The sequence below is a fragment of the Malurus melanocephalus genome, unplaced genomic scaffold (genome assembly GCF_030028575.1).
Source record: "Malurus melanocephalus ecotype Western Australia unplaced genomic scaffold, MMel_1.1 scaffold_241, whole genome shotgun sequence".
Classification (NCBI taxonomy): domain Eukaryota; kingdom Metazoa; phylum Chordata; class Aves; order Passeriformes; family Maluridae; genus Malurus; species Malurus melanocephalus.
This window is the reverse complement of record NW_026623473.1, coordinates 453,901-476,374: the sequence shown is the minus strand read 5'-3', so window position 1 is coordinate 476,374 and position 22,474 is coordinate 453,901. Positions and strand designations below refer to the sequence as shown.

The window sequence follows — 22,474 nt, the reverse complement described above, 5'->3', positions numbered from 1 at the left end:
ATTCTGCTAGAAGTTATTTCTACTTTTTGTTTTGTTGTTTTTTGGGTTTTTTTCCCAGTTATCCTTTTCTTTTTCAAATTGCTGTTCTGTGTTTACTATTTCAATTCGACTGTTTATTTTCAGAATGCATTTTGCCCTTTTTTCAGAMGAGAGCATATTCAGAGCATATTCTAGAACATAGATGTTTTCTCATTTATACAGAAAATTATGCCCTGAGTAAGAGTGGTTTGAATGTGCTGCTTCTAAAATATTTTCTTCAGCTCTAAAGAAGCTTGTTTGGAGRGATTTCAGTTGTTTGTTCTTCACTAAATGAAGCTTTCCAATATTTTAGCAGAGTTAGGGAATTAGGTAATTAAACAGGAGAAAAAGACAGAAGAAATACAAGTAAAGTCATTGTACTGTCTTTATTTTTATAGTTACTCAAGTTTTGCAAAATATTTGTAGACCTGGATTTGATCTAGTGGGTTTTAAAAAATAAGAGCAATACAGAGAAACAYCACAGGTCTGTGAGAGAAATACCTGAAGTGGCATTTACATTCACAACACAGCCTGGTGGCTCTGTGTTTTCCAGAGCTAATTAATAATAATGTAAGCGACTGATTATTGATATTTAAAATGACTAATAGCATAATTTTTATTCAATTTTGATCTTAAATCAATTCTTAAAATCCATTAWTAAACTGTGCAGCTGATCCAATGCTTGCATTATTGCCATTTACTGTAGAATGCTTCTAGCTAAATTCACATTCAGTTCTTTACAGGGCCATACAAAAAGGCTGTGGGTACCACCATGTTGTACTGGTCTTAACATCAGCAGGGGAATTATACTTCAAATAAGCTATTTCCCCTCCCCCCTCTCCTTTTGGTAATTTCCTCATTTCCAGCATTAAGAATATCTTAAATGACAGTAGTGGACAAGACCAGATAGTATTTAAGTCATCATASCACTGATTGAAGTGTTCTCTTCTATAAATAAATATAAGATCAGTAACAGAACTACTCTGAAAATTGTTTTTTCAATGACTCTGTATTCAAACATGCAGAAAACTATGAAACATTTCCTGCTTTTATATACCTAACAGGGATTACTCTGGTTAATATGGAATACACTCTTTTTTTTGTTTGAAATACTTTTTAGAACACTGACTATTAAAAAAAAAATCATGAACCAAATTGTTCATTCCATTGACCTATATTAGAAGTATGGGAGACCGGTAAATGCAGATAACTTTCTTTGAAATGGTAGTGCTATTTTTATTTCATGTAGAGCATTTTGCTATACTAAGTGACCCTGGGACCTGTGAACACAAAGGAGATTATTTCATGCTTTTCTTTACCACTCAAAAGCAGAATTGCAAGACTGCCCATAAAGAATTCTTTAATTTGCACTGTACCTGAAGTTAAAGTGCCACAGCTTGTAACAGCTTTGCTATAAATATTAATAATASATTTTACAGGGAACAGTGAAAAATGCCTCCTTTCTTCAGTACAAACATATACAGAACTACAGTCTATTTCAAATAAATATCAAAGTTTGCTTCTGTGAGTACTGAGTATTACRAGTAGTTGATGCACATGGAATCTGCTCCTCAACCCACTTCTGCGCATAATACTAGCTTGACACAAGTTGTCTTTAAAACCTTTGAAGAGCAGATCAATCACAACTGTATTATGCACAAGCAAACTCTCCTAAGATGGGCTACAATTGTGCAAAGTCTTTTTAAGTGACAGACACACATGTGCATGCCTAAAGACTAGTGAAAAACAAAAATAATTCCTTGTTCTAAACCTTGTGTAAAGCCCACTCCTTTTGTGAACTTGCCTCTCAACAATATAGGCATTTAAAAACTCTGAATGCTGAATAGAAATCAGCGTGGAAGTTAAATTATGTCCTCCTCATGATCCAAAAATAAGGGCAAAGCAGTTTGAAAACAGAAATTCCCTTAATAACATTTTCAGTGACTTTGTGGAGAAACACTGCTAGTCAWTTACATAAACAGACAATTGCTTCTAAATATGAGCATTTATAATGTAACAGCCATGTAAACTATTCTTGAGCAAGATCTAATTGGAACTAATATAAATCAAACTTTTCACTCAATGGTTTAAAACAGAATCCCAATAGTTTAGCTTGAACTCATCCTTTGGACGTAACAGAAGAGCAGGAAGCTTTAATATTACTAACACATATTGTATGGCATTTCTGAAAACACAAGGTTTATAGAATCTGCAAAATAGTTTCTAGATTTCCAAAATATTTTACAATGACTATTGAGAAGACAAAAGTACATATATATGTGTATATATATATATATATATATATTCAGATTCTTTTATAATTATAATCATTACAATAAACAGAAGCACGACACCAAGCAATGAACATTAGATAAAGAAATAATCTGAGAAATGCAAAAAAGTCAGGAAACAGGTCTTCAATTTACTGCAAGTTTCTCATTGTTTGTTYTAAAGCTACACAAAATTTGATTTCTGCTATTGAAGCATTACTGTGCCAAAAGAAAAATGAATACAAAAATATTCCTCCTTCAAGCTGATTTTCACAGTTGCTTTGAATAGGTCTACTGTTATAAAAGTCACAAACACAAACCCCTCCTCTGCTCCAACCCAACCAACCAACAACAAAAACAATTTAACCTAGCAGTCAACCCTTGCCTTTACCAGACCACCTACTTTCACATTCTGTTCATATGTAGAACCCTGCCAAGTACCAGCTTATTCTATTTTAATTTGAGTATAGGAATAGATTTTTGCCTATCTGAGCACAGCAGCTGAAGTCATAACTGATTCCTCAGCTACCAGGGTTCAGATTCTGTTAATCTTGAAGCAATTTTGCTGCTAAGCAGTGGGTAAAAAAAAAAAGGAAACTAGCAAGAACAGGACACTTTTAAGTCTCAAACTGAATGGAACAAATAACAGTAGTTGCAGCATCGTTAACCTTGAGAATGTTTATAATRCTTCAAAAGATTATGTAAGGAAAATCATGAAAGCAAGTATGTGTGTCTATTTCTGACTATATCTACAAGATTTCTGTATTAGATTTCTGTATAGACAACATCTATAAATAAAAAAAAAACTGAAAAGTCTTATGAATGACTCAAAGAACAGAAAAACAAATAAACCAGATAATCTGATATCCAAGATATCCAAGAACTCAAGAATATTTTATATCTAATAGGTGAGGTATATAGTACCACCCTACTTGCCTTTGAAGGCTCAGAAGAACAGACTACATCTACTGTAAATCCTTTTAATTTACCTTTTAATTTAGTCCTTATTTACTGTGCCAAAGAAAATAATGTATCTTCTACTGTATCTTCCTTCAGCAGTCAGTTAATACGAAAGTTTAGCCAAAGAAAGGAATTAATGTTGGCACCAGAGCTAGACAAAAAAATGTCAGAATAATTTTTGTTTCCATGAAATCATACAAAAAGCATTTATAGTTAATAAAATACCAGCGGCAAATAACTACTGCCTTGCAGGAAAAAAAAACCAACAAAAACCAAAAAACAAAACAACAACAACAAAAAAATGCTCCTTATGTTCAATTAAAAAAAAAAGCCATGAAAAAAGAGTTAAGACAATAAAAAAGTACCTCTCTGGACTGGAGATTATGGGTGAAGTAGTCCATGAAGGACTATCTGAAGAATGCTGCTTCATTTACATTAACACACTCAAATGCATGTTTCTTCTCTTGACACAGTTCACAGGCACAAGAGAAGTTAATCTGTTACATTGAAATGACAGCATTAGAGCTTACTAGCAAAACTATATGGAAAGGCAAGAATTCACCAGTTCTAGAAAGCTCTACAGGACAGAAAATATTTTGATACTCTCTTGGTAGCTCGTAAGACAATTCCCAACTGCTGAAATTTTGAAATTTTACTTCAGCAAAAGGAASATCTGCACCTTTGTACTATAGACTATGTTTCTACAGAGAATAGAGAAAATGCACAAAAGAATCCATCAAAAATAGTGAAAGATGTTGTTACACAATAAGGAAAATATGGTCCTTTCCTCTCCTCTTCCTCTCCCAGTCTCAAAGTTATAGGATTTTAGAAGAAAACAGTTGTGTAATACAAGAAGAACATCTGCAAGGCTCTATGACAGAGCAGAATCTATACAGAGAAAAATCTCCAACTATTCCAGGTGTAATATTTTGTTACTTCCAGTGTGGATTTGGTAGTGATATCATAGTAATGCTAGTGTCACACAAAAAGTATGCTGTCAGAAGCTCTGAAAAGCTGCACCACTGGGCTAAATCCAGATTATATTAAAGCCAATGTTAAATTCTAATGAAGAACTCAGCTAAATCAGCTTTACTGAAGAGAAGGATAAAATTTACCTTGACTGTTCCCGAGGGAAATTAAAAACAAAAAATAAAAATAAATTGAAAGGTAAAATTAAAGGAATTYTGTGGATAATCAAACACTGGAACAGGTTGGGGTACCTCTAAGCACGAAGACATTCAAAATTCTCTTCGACAAAGCCCTGAGCAACCCAACCATTTTTGAGCAAGCAGCTGCACTAGACAATCTTCCAAGTTACCTTCCAGTCAAAATTATTTTAATAAATAAGGCTCTTACCATATACATCTAGACAACCAGTAAAGTCCAGGAAGACAGAAAAAAATAGATTCCTGACTGGCATTAAAGCTGGCTTTATGAAAATGGCTTTATTCTATTAGTAATAGAAAAACATTTACCAGTTCTTCTCATGTGTCATTCTGGTTTTCTGCCTTCAAGTACATTTTATGGCATTGCATTATAATTCTGTCTTCAGGTACCTCAAAAATTCATGTATTTGTGGCCATCCTGACTTCTGACATAAGAGCTGTTCTGCAGAAAACAGTTCTTTCAAATGAAAGGAAATGGCTTCTATGAGCCCATTTACACTTAGCAAAAAAAAGGAAGGCAAGGAGTGGGGACAAGGGGTGTTTACTAGTTGAAAGTGAAAGTTCAGTCAACTAAAATTGGATTTTTGTAGTTACAAGAAGCAATTCAAATCTGGCAGACTTTTTTGATTTTTATTTTATTTTATTGAATTTTATCATGATACACTACTTGCTGCATGATTACTTGTCTGAAATCTAGTTTTACTTCATGAGAACATGTTACTCAGACAAAAGAACAGCACTGGAAATAGAATGGTACCATGTGAACTTTTACAGCATATATGTGTCCAGAATCAACTAAGAACATAGAGGTTCCAATTCCTCATCTCAGTAACCCTTCTGTCCTGACCATCTTCCCACCACTTTTTCTTCCCATAATAAAAAAAGAGTACAAAATATTGTATAAGATTTCCCTTTTCTAATATCAAGGTAGATACACAGTTTATACAGAATGCCAGGTACAATCACCTTTGCAGTCTCAAAAATTAGGACAGATGTTTCACACAGACTAATAATATTCCSAACAGTAGTTTAGATATGATGCCCAGTTGTTAATGTGCCGATCTGTTAACAGAATTAAGGTTGTTTTATACTAGTTCTACACCTTACACTGCCAATTGCTAACTTTTTTGACTAAATCATGACAGAAATTTAATTTAAAGGTTTGAGAAACCCTTTACCACTTGTGGCTTCTGAATAGACTCACTGCTTTGATAACCACAGGAAAGCTATTTCATTAAACACACTCATAAGTAATGCACTATTCATTTCTATCCAGCTTGCCATTAAAAAAAATTGGCTATTCCAATAAAATATTAAGATGTATTTTCAACAATATGTTGGCTATGATTAGTGGCAACAGATGCAMCAAAATATTGCTTGGTGAAAGTCAGGCCAATCTGGACACCTTATGTTAGGTACTAATCATAACCTGTACGAACTTTTTTTAAATGCAAAAGCAAGATAAACATAATAGTATCTTACACAGTAAAATGATTTATGCATGTATTGAAACCACTACCATCCATATGGCTACTTTCAGGAAAGTCAGACATTACAAAGACAGCCTTGGAAACTGTACTTCAAACATRTTTCCAGTTACACTGAAGGCTAAAGGACAGTGAATTTACTGTGACTTATTGAGCTTGAAAGGGCAAGTTGTTCTTTAAAACTGTTTCAAGCAACAATTCCATATATTTTAAGTAGATTCATATGAAAAAATTCATATCAGAAACCACAGAATAATTTACCTTGGTAAGTGACATTTCATCCTACTTAACAGCAGAGGACTAACACTAATTAAGAATYCCAATATGCTTAGCATAAATTTTGCAGAGTACCTTAATTTTGCATTGACAAATGAAAAAGTGATACCAACAGTCAAATATATTTTTCATGTAACTTCAGAAACATACAGATTACTACATATCTGTGTCAGCAAGAAAAGTGAATAAAGATCAGTGGTTATAAAAAAAACTGAATGGCAAGGGAAAAAAACCAGGATGAATAAGCTCTGCAGTTGAACAAATATTATATTTAATATATTACAAGGTGTTCTATCTGTTAAAATACAAACTGCTTTCTMAGGATATAACTTTCCTTTGGAAACCATGTTAATTCTGCATTTTAAACCAAGCTTGTCCTTTTCCCTGTTCTCATTTACAGCAAACTTCCAATTATTTTAAAGATGCAGTCTTGAGCATATTGTACAATAGAAATCATAGAATTTGAATGCAAAATAGTACTAAAAAAAGGCTGCTAACCCATGGACAGATATCTATAAATGCTCTCTTAGCTATTGCTGATATTTGTTTAAAAGCTGATGAAAATCTAGTGAGAATTCTTTGCTATTAGGTCAATTAAATAGCAGCAGAACTACCTCTACAGAAGGCTCAAACCCATGTAATTGCTTTCTCCAGTTCTACTACTCTCATCACCAGTTCCATACAGATCAAGCTTTGAATAAAAATCAGAACTCTCACAAGACTTTATACACRGACACCAACAGGATGTTTAGTTGTCACTCAGTCCCAGTAAAACAGGTACAGACTTTAGTGTAACACCATTAATAAGGGCCCAATCCTAACAAAATTATTTGGCAAAAGATTGGGAACACCAGAAATAAAACAGAAATAAAGTATGTGTCAAGACAGAAGACTAGCACCAGATTCATAAACTTAAATCTCAACTGAAAAAGCAAATKATTTTACTATGTGCTTCAGCTATCTATATAAAAATTGATGCTCTTCCATGTGGACCCAAAACCTGAAATTAGTTAATGGCAGTGGGGAAGAAAGGAATGAACTGCAGTAAGAGAGGACATCAACTTCATATAACAGATCACAAAGAAACATAAAAAATACAGTTTAAAAGCTTCAAAGAGTGCAATCATGCAGTTAAAGTAGTTTGCATAATCATAAACACAATGCAAAAGACAAAAGTTTTAAGAACTGGTGATATTACTTGTGCTGATAAGATACTGGCAAGAGTAAGTAGTGTTGTCTAAGCAAAGGAAACAGATGTCTTTTCACCTTTTGAAAAATCCCCAGGAATTTAAGAACAAATTAAGTATCATCTAAAATTACAGCAAGAACAAAGAGTATAAAAGGAGATGTTTGAGGCAAAGAGCAGTTTATAAAGACAGAGTATTACCACTTTCAAAGTCTGCTGSCATATCAGGCTAGGATAGAATTGAACCACTAACTTCTGTGAAATAAGAAAAATTAAGAATCCAGAATTTTGAACCTAGTAGTAAAATTATTAAGCTTGGTGAGTTATTCCATGTTTCCTCTTAAAACCAGAAATTTCCATGGTAAGACTGTCAACAAAGTTTCAGAGTATTACATACAAGTAATCCTTGTRAAAAATTGGCATGCAAATTTGGAATTGGCGCTGAATGCTAGACATTGGAAAGAAAGTGATGAGTTAAATTTCATCCAGATGTAAAGACAGCAGCTGCTGACTTAATGCACAAAGTGTTACAGTGAATTATCATGGTTGAATAAWTCTCACAGAAGGTTAGATAAGCCCATTTATTACTTCAAATTCACAGAAACACAGAGAAGTGCTAGAAAAATGAAACAGGAAAATGATCAAGTGTTATTTGAAAAAAAAACCAAAAAACCAAAAAAACAAAAAACCAAAAAAAACCCAAAAAAACCAAGCCACAATATAAAACAGGTAAACGTTTACAGAATACTTATTAAGCTTCTAACACGTCTAAAGATAGAGCTTTAAATAACAACTATACTGGTCAGTGGTATCTTAATTAAAGCAGAATCTTGGTAATCCTGCATTTATTCTTCTTTTAATTCTTAGAATTTGGCCTTGCGTACTGACACAGATAAAGCTCCAAAGAAGCCGAGAACTGACACATATAAACAAGGAGAGACAGGTGAATCAGAGGCAAAAATAACTCACCTGGAGTCATATAATGCATCAAAGCCAGACAAGAATGTATGTTGACCAATACAACAGATTAGATCTTAAAACCATCTTTACCATTATTCCCATTACTTAGTTGTGTGTGCTAAGATTTCCAAAGTAGTAGCACTTCAGACACACAGGAYATGAGTTCATACTATGAAAATGTASACAAAGCAACACAAATTCAGGAATATTTCARAATTATTAAATGTAGGATATACTCSCAAAACATAGATTTAAGACAARCAATGTGCTTAAAATTAGATAAGGTAAAAACTACTTCATCACAAACAGTGCTTTTCCTRTGCAGTATTTCKTCTTTCTGTCACCCCAYAGGAAAGTGTCATAAATTTAATACTGCAAGGCAGTAATGAAAATTCCAAATTTTYATGAACAGGGTTTTATCAAAATCATTTATCGTACCATCAATATTACTTCTGAATAACAAAGTTCACAGAAGAAATTCTGTCATATTATGACATCACTATTCTGCTTCATTTCTGATAAAACACAGAGCAGTAATCAAATTCAAACCATCACTTTTTGCTACTCCAATTAACATATGACAAAAAGAGAGCATAAAATAATTATTGGCATGCATTGGTATAACACAGTGTCTTTTAACTAATGATGGCCAAAGCTGAAAATAGCTCAACAGGCCATGAGTTACAAAAAAAAGAAGCTCCCTCATCAATAAGTTCATTCCAAATGTTGYAGATTCCATCTCAAGAAATTGCTTTAAAAGTGGTAAATAACAAGGAGTGATATGAGCTAGGCAAGGTAATTTTTACTTTCCTTGTAGCTAAAGAGAGTTTATTCTTCTGAGATCTGATGAATATTTGCTAATTTGTGAGCAGGAAGAAGCAAATAAGCTAATCCTTTAAAGACAGCAGTAAAAGGCTRTAACAGTCATTTAGTTATAAAACAGTCAATGGTAACTACTTAGTAAAGCTGATAAAGAGTTTAAATTGAATGAGTACAGACATAAAGGAAAAAGCATTCTGCAAAGTTTAGTGGAAGGGTTACGGACATGATGGAAAATTTTATGAAGCACATGAAAATACTTGGCATCCCCTTTTCTAACTAAAATGGTTGGGAGAAGAAGGTCAGAGTTACAAACCTTAAAGGTTTGTGTAACCTAAAAGGAAGAAACAAAACAAATTTGTTTTCCGCTCTGTGAGGAAGCACATCCTACAAAAAGACACAATATCTACGTTTATCTTTGGGCAGCGGGAGTTGTGTGGTACAGAACAACTTGTAACACATTCACTACAGCTGGGAACCACRTAGAGAAATTTGAACAAAACAACCACCCGTTTCATCGCTCAAATCAGAGATGGTGGCACCTTCTAAAGATCTGAAATTCCAAAACAGACTCTGCTTGCAACTGGATTTAAGACTGACTGTCATACAGACCTATGGAACTGCAATTACTTGCAAGTGTAGGCTCATTGTAGCAAATGACTGTCTATAAGTCGTTTCYTCTCAAAATAAAATTAAAATACTCAACTCACCACTTGTCCATTCTGAGGATTTTTATGTGCATACGGTGGTCCACGGATGTGATTCCACATCTGACCAGATGTCATAGCAAATACAACACACTAGAAGAAATAGAAAAACATTGTATTAATTAATTTACTGTGAGGGACTGAACAGAAAACCATTCTGCTGAYTATCCTTGCTTCAGATATGTAACTTTTTTCACCAACCACACACAGTATCTATGTCTATTTGATAGTTGTCTAGGTTTGAGACAACATTTTCAGAGAAAAATGTYACAGAGTAAATGTTTCCTCTGAAGTAAAAAAATCTGATAATTTTTTTTTTCACCAATATGAAACAGATGTTCGGGCAAAAGTGAAGAGAAAAAAAAGTAGTTTATTAACAAAACACAGTGCCCACAGGACACAGAGAAAAAGTAACTGTTATATATTTAAAAGTCTAGGAATGCCCACTGTCCCCTGCCCCACGGCTGCTTGGCCAGTGGCATGGAGAAATATGGCGGCTCCCATCCCTGGGAAAAAAAGAAACAAAAGAAAAAGAAGTCCACGTGACCGCTCTGGCAACAGTGGAAAAACCTGATTTTATTCCTTTCATCACTGTGGATGAAACAGAGGGCTCAGTGTGTCTTTCTGTCGCCGGCTTGGCTTCTTCCGGAGTCTRGGACGAGACGAAGCAGCACAGCTTGTGCCCGCCAGCCACCAAATTGCTCCAGAAGCAAAATCACACCAGTCGGAGAAAGGGTGGTRGTCCAAGGARAGCTGTTTGCCCAAGCTAACAAACCCRAGCTAGCKAAACAGCAACAATGTAACTCTGCTGCACACAGTGAGCAAGGACTCCTGCAGCGCTGATACTGAGTTCCAAAAAGCCCCGGGCTGCGTGGCAGCCCCGCTTTTAAACTGCCCGCTCCGCCCCTGCCCCTTCTTCCAGGTTGGATTTGAAGGCACAGACAGCTTTTAGGCATACAAGCTGACACAAAATAGGAATACAGGATTGGCACAAAATCAATCCAAGACAATAGTATCTTCAGATACTTTCATAAAATTCTGAATGACTTCTGCTATTCTGAAAATGASTTAGCTCAAGACAGACTTTCCAAATCTCACTTGAAATAATCCTGATTTTATATGTCACATTTACACATCTACATGACAAGCACCTGCAGCAGCAGAAGGCATTCCTTGCAAATGTTCTGGAAACYAGTATTCATGACTTATACAACCTTCCACAAAAATATTTCTGCCTCTAAAAATACTTAGCTTACCTTTTTGCTTTTAGGTGTCTGAAATTATATATTATGAAAGTAATAGAAAAAATTATTTWAAAAAATCAGTCCTATTTTATGAATTTCTAATTGTGTGTCCTGTATGACTGTGATTCATTTTAGGTATGCCAAATGGCATGGCAGAATTGTTGGAAAMATTGGAAATTGCCTATGGAAAAAAGGCGTGAAGTTAGGTTAGGGATGCATGTCAACTGCAAAAACAGACCTTAACTCTARAAGATCATACTATAGCATACACATGACTAACATCACAGTCATTCCAAGTCATTAAGGTTATTTTAAAGAGGAAAATATAGTATCTTTTGCTTACCAAAAGACAGAAATAGGAAACTTGTATCATCTTAATTTCTTTTGCCTTATCAGTATAGATAATCCTTACAAAATCTACAATTTAAGTACAGTTACATACATGYTTCTTTCTACATCAATATTCCAAATAGCATAGTCAAGTCAGAGATATAGGCAGATGGATCACGAATGTAAGAATTCACACCATAGTGTACCAGGGTTTACTAAAAGCCTTTAAAGAATGTTTAGTAACAGGTTTGTGAAGTATATGTAAACTAGTGTAGATCTGTATCCCTGTAAATGTAGCATTGCCACCTCTAAAAATATTAAAAATTCTTGCAAGGCCTTACTACTGAAACTTGTCAGGCTTTATTCAAATCTCTCTTCACTCTGGGTTTTGTTTTCGCCTGGGGTTTGGGTGGGGTTTTTGTTTTTTGGTTTTTTTTTTTTTTTGTTTGTTTTTTGTTTTTGTTTTTGGTTTTTTTTTTTCTTGTTGTTGGGGGTTTTTTACCTGTTCAGCTCAAATGCAGATTTTCCAAAGACCAGGTGACTATCTCTAGTTTACAGTACGTTTGCTTATCTATGCATGGCATACTAATTTTTTCCCCCCTATTCTGTTTAGGATGAAATAGGTATGACCAACATATTRATGCAGTACAGGCATGAGATGACAGTAGAGACAGCCAAAGTGTAAGCATAGGCTACAATGTATCAATATGGAATGACAAGAAAGGATGCACAGGATTACACCAGAGATCCCAAGCCTATAAATATTGYACCAGCAGTGAATACAGAAACTCAGACATGGGAGCGAATAAAGAAACCCAGAATGTGAGCTTGTCGAAAAAAGTTTTAGGGCTAACAGAGAAAACAAAGGATAAGCATCCGACATATTTAGGACCACCTTCATTTACCCTRTAAATTTTGATGTAAAATTTTGTTGCAGATCAGTGAAGAAGCACAAAGCATGAAATWGCCCCAAGAGGAACCTAAATCAAGGAGGAAGAAAGAAGCAGCATCATACGCCTCCCAGCAAAGAACCTGGAATGCTGATAACTCACCAGAATACCACATCACCCCAAAGCAAAAGAATGATCTCCATATCCAGAGAGAAGCAGTGGAAGAGTTACCATGACATAAGAGAAAGGCAAAAATACCAGGAAGTGCATCCAGAATGATTAAATTGTGGTGTTWTTCTTAAAACTTCTCTTGTAATATACATTTTCATATATGGTTTAWTTATAACTCTTTCTTGTAGTGTTGAGATTTTAACTGTGCTAAGAACAGGTTCTAAGTTTTAAATGTAAAATGTGGGKTTTTTTGCTTTTAACAGGATTTGGAATGTAACAGTATGATAATATGGCAGATGAAGATATACTGGTAGTGATTACTAGCAAATGGATTGTGTTTTAATTAATAATATGCAACAAAAAGAAAAGCRTATACAGTGACATTACTGGGAAAAGAGCAACAGTTACCTCTATACCTTGCAGATTGTTTTAGTGAATAAATTTATACTGCAATATTGGTGATGAATCAAGTAAAAGCTTATGCAAAAGAAGTGTAAATATTGAAAATGATTAACAAAAGTGAGGTGAAAGATTTTTAAAAAGGCAATAAATTACCTGAAAGATAACAGATGGACAAAGTACACAAACCATGGCTCTCTAAAAGTATGTTTTCTATAGAAAGTAATTTTTTTCCTTTTTAAATTATTGTTTGTAATTTATGTTCTCTAGGGGCAAATCTACTTCCAGAAAGGAGACATCTTAGAAAGATTAAAAAGACTCCACCCCATGTTATATATAGTAATATATTTTACAAAGGATAACTCTCCAAAACTACTGAAGATCTTTAATGTTTGCTCTATATATGATGCTGAGACAGTATAACACCTAACAAAAAAATATCTAGGAGACACAATAGAGGGGAGAAGAAAATGTCAAGTATAAATATAATAGAAAATCAAGGACTTCACAATATGGTTATTTAACCTGWAGGCATCTTTCATTTTCTTTCAGTTCAGACTTGTAGTGACCAAAAAAAACTAATTTGGTTTAGATCTAATTTAKATCTCTCATTATTTCCTTCCATCATGTTCCTTTTTATCTTATTTTCCAAAAGTACTTTTTCAGCAGCCAAAATGCATTCTCCAGCTTCTCCCTTGCCCTCTTCCAATCTTCATCCATTTTAAATATCCTAAAACCAGAGCATTTTCATCACATCCCTTAAGCAAGCATTTAGTATGCTACAGATAGTGCTTGACATTCAAGCTCATTTCGCTGTGCTCTATGTTCTCCAATTACAATCATCCGTGTGAAAAAAAACAACATTGAAAACTACAGACTTCTACTGTTTGCAAAATACACACCATTACTTGTAGAACAGATGCATGCATCTCCAATACCTCACTCATGCTGTTGCACAATGCTTACCATTCCAAATGACATACTTTCCATAGATCCCATGCTTTGGGATCCAAAGGTTTCCAAAATACATAGTTGACTAACCATTACTGTGAATTGATTTTTCCCAGTTAGAAACTTCGCCAAATTAATTCCAACAAATTATCAACTTGTTAATGACTTTTTATTTACTCTCATATGCCAAGACCCCTTTCTGCAGTTTTCTCGGATGTTGTCCAAGTTCAAAGGATGAAAACTGGAGTAAAGGAGAGGATTCAAGCTGAGAGAACCATCTCTGAGCACAATGCCACTTTTCCATAGTAGAGTCTACTTCAGCAGTTCTACGGAGAGGAGTACAGACACACCTTCCATCCTTCAGCTTCTTTCCTTCTACTTGCCATAGTCCAAGAACAGCAATAACTGCTGCATGCGACCTGATTTAGCAAGGACCTGAGTTCAAGGGTTTTTCAAGGTTTAAGCTACTTTAAGAGTTTCCAGATTTAGGGAGCTTATTCTGCATCTAAATGATAAACGCAAGCAGAGTAGATMTACATTTCTGGCTGGTGTAGCATAGAGAGAGAAAGAACAATGATTTGCTACAACATTGTATAGTTCCAGGACTAAATGCCCACAGGATTTCTTCAGTGGCAATTAAGTGAGTACATTCTGTGTAGATGGATCTGCTGCAGGACCTTGTTAACAAATTACATGGGGTGCTTCCTTGATGGGTTCCATCCTTAGWTTCACTATGGGGGAAACTGCTTTCACCTCACCTGTGGTGCATTTTTGTGTAAACCACGAGGTTCTTAAGAACAAATGCAAGATAAATTAAGCACCAAGAGTCCCAGCAGAACTGAATTGCTAGCAAGACACAACTTCACAGGTGCATCAGCAGAATTTTTCAATGGTTCTTAGTCTTGCAAACTTCRTCAATTTATTTATTTGGGTTTTATATATCTCTTTCTCAAAGGCATAAGTTTTGTTTAACACTGTCTTCTAGTTCATTAAACAAAACTGCTAGAGACTTAAAAAGTCATTTGGCATGCATTTTGAAGAGAAGCTTCCTATTAGCAGCTATACAAAACCAATAATTAGATTTCTTTGCAAGTTTAGACCCAAAAACATGGAAAACACTTTGTAATGAAAGAAAAATAATACATTTTAGAATAATTTATGAATATAGTTAAATTCAAGCACAGTTTCAATAAAAAGTGGACACATGGTAGCTAGTTCTGCACTTAAATTCTATATTGCTCTGTATATGTCAATTCTAATCAACTCAGAATTATTGCTTTTAAGAAATGTAATCCTTTCTTACCCTTAGCTTTGCTTTTGTACTCAATGAAGGCTTGCATGCTACAAGATCTGTACTCCATTTCTAAATCCATCACTTATTAGACTCTCCAATAAGAGATATACAATTAAAGAACAGAATACAACACAGAAGTAAAGAGAATGGATTTCTCTATCTTTACATGTGCATCTCTAAAACCTCTAACTATAGAAGAATAAGGAAATTAACAATCAGAATTTATTTATGTTCTTTTGAGATGCCTACCTAGTCACACAGAGGAACCTGAATTTTTTTATGTGTATCTTTGAATAAAGCACATTCATTTTTTTTATCCTCATTTCCAGAAAGAGAYGAAAAAATCACTAGCAGCCATAATACTCTCCAAACTCATTTGGACCAATAACTCATGATGAATGTATATGTGGCATAAGTACTGGGGAGTACATCAGCACAGAACACATTTCTCATACCCATGAACTGTTACAAGAACAGTAAACACACACTTTTTCTCCTCATTCAAGTGACCTGTCATATTTTGCTCAATAGAGTTAACTCCTAGGCAGCTGCCTTCTAATCTCAGCATGGATTTTGTCTTCCCTGATTCCACAAGCATATAGGCAAATCTGAAATATACACATAAAATCACACTGAAATTACATACAGAAAATGACAATGGCAGCCTGGTGAAGAAAATGCTGTCAAAACACACTGTAGCCAACAGAACAGAAACTCTCAGCACAAGCACTGTTGTCTGAAATGAAGCAATTTCTTATCTAAACTGTTAGAAGCTTGCCTAGTTTATACCGTCTGACCTTTTCTTCTCTGTGCTTAAGAAATGTAAAGGCCTGAAGARAGTTTGAATTGCTTCTTGTTATCAGCATAAAAGATAGGACTCTACAAATATCTAAAGACTGAAGTCCTTCTTCATCTTTGTGTTGGCATGTCAGAGGGAAAAATATCCGTAGATGAATAGAAGAATTTGAATTAAAAGTCCAAGATAATCTGGGGGATAAATKTTGCATGTGATTTCAAAAGTCATCTTTTGGGATATTATGTACTGTGACTCAGTCATCCTGGTTTGCCATTCTAAAAATCTTCTGGGTAATGTTGCAAGTTAAAATGCCTAAGGCATACAAGATACTACCAGAGCCYGCAGTGCTTCAATGAGGGATGAAACCACAAATATTGCTGTTGAACAATCTAATGTTGAGGACAAAACCAATTCAATGATGGCATGTGAACTGGCATTGGAATCAATGTGTGAGATGAAAGCTGTGGTCTTGCTTCTGAAATTCTATCAGAACTATCAGATGAATTATTAAAAAATTATATTCATATTCTTCTAAAACWGTGCTGGAAGTATTGTCTGTGAGACACAACATTTTTATATCAATGGAGTTTTCGAATAAAAGCTCAGATAACATTTCTGGGATATTCTGTGAAAACAGCACAGTCTCTTTATGCTGAGAATTTTCTTTTAATTTATTTGTAACAGATAGTTCAGATTGTTCAATCAGACAGAGAGCACCATCCATTTTTAATTCAAATAAAAAGTATCCACTTTTTTTTAACATATGGGAACATAAAAACTGTTCAAAGCAAAYTAAGAAATTCCAAAAAAAGACAATAAAAAGAAAACCAGTGAGTTCTCTATTTGCAATTAAACAGGTTTCACTCAATCTCATAACCTCTATGAAAAAGTCTCAGTTGAAATTAAAAAATRTAATTTTTTATATGTTTAATGAATAATAGCTTCTTAGCAGTACACCATCTCCCAAAAGCCATTTAAACCCCGAATCTACAGCTTTTARAAAAGCACTTTTGTACTTTCCCAGTTCTTTATAATCTGGGAAAAAAAAAAGCAATAAGGAAAAAAATAGACCAATATTTCTGCTGAAAATGTGGGTTTCCTGTAGTTTTTATACTTGTTGCCAGTCTTTCTCTGTTTAATTTGGGTTTGAAAGTTCAACAAGTAAAAAAGAATATAATGATTTAGAATTAAATATATATATACACCCTTCATAAAAAGCATTTTACTAGGCATTGCTTTCTCTCCTTAACTAGACACCATTTTATCAATTTCTCCTTTTAATGAGCTTTTATCAAAAAGAAATTTGAATTTTTACTGGCAGAAAAAAAAAAAAAGCAGTAAGAGAATCGTAACTACTCAATAATTAATAAAATTATTATATTAGCAACTGCCCATTTTCCTCTATAAAACATAACATATTTTAGTCATTAACCGAGGTCATCTGTCCAGACCCTGCAATCTGGAGTCCCTGCTGATTCCACCAGAAAGAAGTTAYAAAATTAACTTGTAGATCTGAATAAAACCAAAAGGACTTCTGGTAACTGTATGATCTTTGCTAAACCATCATTTTAAGGGGTATGGAGCTTTTACTACATTGTGAAGTCAGAAGAACAACAACAATTAAAAGAGTAAAGCATTGGCTTAATGCCATGACTAATTACAATATGCTTTCATAYATAAGACCATTTTCTAAAACATCCTTTAAGTGCTATTAATTTTTAAAGCAAACAGAATTTTACAGGAAATAGTATCAGCAACAATAYAGGGCATTAATGCCATTTTAGTGTTTGCTTGTCAATACAATCAGCAGGATCACAATTACCGAATGACATTAATACATTTCTTAAARTATTTGATTACATTTGGGCCTGTCCTCAAGAGTTCAGTTGAATGTCATTATAGGTTTTCTACACTGCAATTTAGTTATGCTCAGATGCAAACTGTTGAGCTGCTGCTAGAGAACAGCAAACATTCTAAGAAAGAATTGATRTGGCAATTTTCTCAATTTAATTGAGAATTTAATTACGTCTCCAACTACTTATTGAATGTAGCTCGTAGAAGAATGATTCTATGATTTTAATAAATCATTWTTAACCTCTGCAAGACAAAAACTACACTTGCCCAAAACATTGAAACATTTAACTTTTCATCTGCAAGTCTGAGGTATGAAATTGAGAATAAACTTCTGTCTCCAAAGATACAGTGCATGGATAAACAAAGGAGTAATCACTGATTATAATATCCTTATTTGATTTTAACAGAAGTATCTATTTTGGTGTGATAATTATTGTTTTACACAGGTTATTGCTAAAATTGGAACCCAAAAAAAAAAAAAAAAGTTAGACTGACATATATCAACTGCGAGCTTTCTTGTGGTAGAGCACCTTTAAAAAGTATTRTCATTGAAAAATAATGGTAACCTAGAAAAATATATGCAAGTAAATATGACAGACTTTGGGAGAGAAATGTCAAAACTCTGCTAAATCTCAGGATATTCCAAATGACATCCTGGAACAAAGAAGACATTCTGACCCTCGCTCTCTAGATCAAAAGGAAACTTCATTTCACTTGAAATCCAGTCTTACTGCTGGTTTATTTGAAAACTTGTTCTTTATTACTTTCTCAATGGATGGTGTAGATTAAAAAACTGCTTAAACAAAGATGCCATATACACTAGTAAGAAAAAGCTATGATAGCACAGGAAAGAAAACAGCAGTAACAGTAGCCATTATTCAAGCTGAATGCCAGAATACTGAATTCAGCATGCTGAATGCTGAATTAAAGAATTATGAATAAAGAGCTTTCCTTAAGATCTTATTAACAATCTAGATATAAAAATTAGAGCTCACCAGATACTAGGTAATATTATYTTTGAATTTCATGTGGTAAAGGCTGCCAAATGCCCTTCAGCTGACAGTACCACAAAAATAATTTTTGAATCAGAGCAGAATAGCAAACCATTRATAATTTATGGCTTTGAAAAGGAAAAACCATTTTTAGGATATATCAGTAACCGAATTCTAGCAGAGCTAAAATACACAGAACTATAGAATAGCCCAGGTTGAAAGAGACCTCAAAAGACCATCTGGTGCAAGCTCTCTTRGGAAAGGGAGCTAAGATTAGCAATAAAATATGAATGCTGGCACACAAATAAAACTCATATTTCATCAACAATCTTAGCTATGTCCTTTCAAGAAAGTTTAATTCATATTGATACAAGTTGAGGAAAAGTCTTTAAAATGATCAAGGGAATAAATAATCACTGAAACAAAAACTTGCTTTAAATTCTAAACAACGCATGGATTTTTTTTTTAAAGTACGGTTCCCAATTAATATAACTGCTAGTGCAGTAAAATATCAGTTTGGACTCAATATTTACAAACACTATTCTAATGTTGATATACATGCTTCTAATGCCATGTCCTTGAAAATTAAGTCTTAAATGTTGCTCCTCAGAATTTTCCTCTTCTGTCAGTCACAAAGATGCCAGAGAAAAGAGTGCTTGTTGATACACTATAACCATCATCTACCATCCTTGAATACTATTTTCTGTTTAAAACTAAAACAGCTAAATTGCACAGCCCACGTTTCTCACCAGATTACTCAGTTATTTGAAAACTACCACGTAAATAGACACACTGCAATAAACTATAAAGCAAATTCAACCTTAATTCATTATTTATTATTTTGAGRTATTAATTGACTAATATTTCACACAGACTTGGCTAGATATAGTCTTTCCTCAGAGTTAYCACTAAGATCATACTATTCTCATTTAGGTTAGCAGTAGAATGYTAAGGTCAGCACTACTGAAACCAGTTTTGGAAAGAATTCCTCCTTTTTCTTTGTTTCTCAGCTCTTTTATCGTTGCCTTACATATACAGCTTTTTTCTCAACCTTTCGTTACTCTAAAGTGATACAGTCTGACATCAGTATCTACATGAAACCAATTGATCAACATTATTGATTTATCAAAAGAAGGAAAATTGAACCATAGCCATAAACATCAATAMAAATTACTGGAAGTATTTTAATATAAAAGTTCAATAAAACACTCCAGCTATCAGAAAATTTTCAGTGAGTCACTCATAGTAACTGACGCTCCCTGCTTATGAGAATTAGACCCAAAATTTGGATTATGAATCCTTTTCTGATAGTATCATTCTGAACAGTGTACTAGTGCAATGGTTTTTAACTTACCAAGTAATGAAATCCCATCTGCTAAAATAAGAAATTATTAAAAAGTGTATTAGTAAGAAAAATCTGCATACCAGAGCTGCCATGGCCCAGCCAGTTTTGTTGTAGATGAACTCTAGATTATTTCTTCTCAGATATAACAAGCCACCAACTAGAGATACCAGAAGAGCCAGTGCAATGGTACCAGAATAGTTAGGAGGCCTGAACACTCTAATCTGGAAGGATAAATGCAAATAAAGATTATAATTAATGCTTACACATACAGACCATCTTCCATATAAACATAATGGAGCACCTGAAATCTCATTTCAGAGTCAGCAAGACTAATCCCTAAATATACTTAAATAAGAAAAAATAGTACTTTAATAAGCACATACTATGAAAAAATTCATGCATAATTTTGAACCGTGCAACTCTGGAACATTATTTCTTCAACAGATTTGGAAGCTGTGTCTGAATTAAAAGCAGCTTTGAATCAAAGTGTTTTGTACACAGTTTTGCAAAGCATATTTTATTTATTAACAACTAATTATTACTGGTTGCTTTTATCCTGAATAAGACTRCATAAAATTTAACAAAGCAAGAATAGAATATATTCTGCAGAATGCAGAAGTTTCCACAAGTATTCCACAAYGTGTTGTAGAATCTGCACTTGATGGAATTTATCATCAGCTCATCTCAAACTATAAAGATACATCTGGCTCCAACTTTTAAATTGTTGAAAGACTTACATGAACATCTGTTCTGTCAGCTATCCATTTAGCCAGCTGTTCAGCTGCAAATCCGATTCTCTGCAGGTCAAATGTGTCAGCTCTCTTGGGTTTGCCTTTCGGAGGAAAATGCATGAAAGTCGGAGCAGAGTTCATATTCAGCTACAAAACCAGGAAAAAAAATCAGTAACTCTATCCTTGTAACACAACTAAACGATATCCTCAATAACACAAATCTAATTAGCATGAAAATACTACTTGCCTCAATACATGTCAATTGTTACAACATCCTCTAAAATAGTCCTCCAAAAAGAGTACTCAGAACATTCTCAGAAGTAGATTCTTCAAGACGTTTAATTATTCAGAGTGTTTCACCCACAAGCTTTTCTGTGTAAGAGTACCTTATGTTTTAAATGCATACACCAGAAGACCTTTCCTGTAACTGGCAAGACAGAGACCCTGCACCCATCCAATCTATTAAAGTATATTAGGTTATAATTCTAAGGGAGCAAAGCAGCATGACATTGTTTGCACTGGCGACAAGACAGACTAACCACTATTGACTAGCCTTTTTTCTGAATCTAAAAAGGGCTGGATAACTAGCTTAAACTTTGTAGCTTCCCCTAGAAATTACTGCTAATTCATTTGTTGATGTCACTGGAACTATTCACCGTATATAAAAAAATCCTCAGAGGTGATAAAAAAGTAGATATACATTTGCCAATTGAAATTTTGMCTTCGAATTTGCAAGGTGGTATAGGAAAATACAATTTCACTATATGAAATTCCCCCATATTCAGGCCATCTCAGAAATCATGCAGTTAAGCACTTGAACAAATAAGAAATAATATAAATAAAATCAGAGGTAATACTTAAAGGTGATACAAAATGGAGCTCATTAAATAAAAAAAATAAGCTTGTCTGTTTCATTCCTGAAAAAATGAATTGCATACGACATTAAAAAAACTTCATATTGAATCAAGTACAGAACTGAATTTATCAACAGAAATTACCAACTATTAAAATATTTTGCATCTAAGCAAAACAACAGCCCTCTTTACTGAAATGAGGGAAATAAAAAATATTCCAAGAAAGGCTACAATAAATATTGTGAAATAGTTAAATAATATATTTTATAAGATACAGAAACAGTCTGACATTGTAGAGGGTTTGGAAGCAGCTGATCTGGAACTGCTTTACTATTTCTCTATAAACATGGCAAAAAGTGAAAAAATCAAAATCACATTACTTTCTGGGTTTTTTTTTGCTATGGCATCAGTATTATATGACTTTGCATATGTAAATATAAAGTCAGAACTGCATTTTYCCCAAAATGACACCTTAAAATAGTAATTAGCGTAACTTATTCTTACCATTGTGTCTTTTTTTAAAAAATACTTACATATTWATGTTTAATTTTGTTCAAATGTAAACATGACTTTCAATGAATACCATTTGAAATAAACTGGGCCTGTTACACAAGGAATGAGTTGAACTGGACTCTTCTAATATGTGTTGATTGGCTTAAGGCAAGATCAAACAAAATATTTTGTATTATAACCATGTAGGTTACAGTAATACAAATTTATATAAAGTCTTTAATTTTTATAGCAAAAAAATTATTTTTAAAGCAAAATCTTAAG

General features: G+C 33.8%; 1 protein-coding gene across 1 annotated transcript in view; it reads right to left on the bottom strand.

Moving 5' to 3' along the window:
* The window catches only part of TUSC3 (tumor suppressor candidate 3), a 108,991-nt gene that overhangs the window by 41,368 nt on the left and 45,149 nt on the right, over window positions 1-22,474 (bottom strand). Inside the window, exons 4-6 of the mRNA XM_057375176.1 lie at window positions 20,853-20,993; window positions 20,196-20,336; window positions 9,853-9,942 (exon numbers count right to left, since the gene is read on the bottom strand). Coding sequence (XP_057231159.1) covers window positions 9,853-9,942; window positions 20,196-20,336; window positions 20,853-20,993 — 372 coding nt within the window. The remainder of the gene's footprint in view (window positions 1-9,852; window positions 9,943-20,195; window positions 20,337-20,852; window positions 20,994-22,474) is intronic.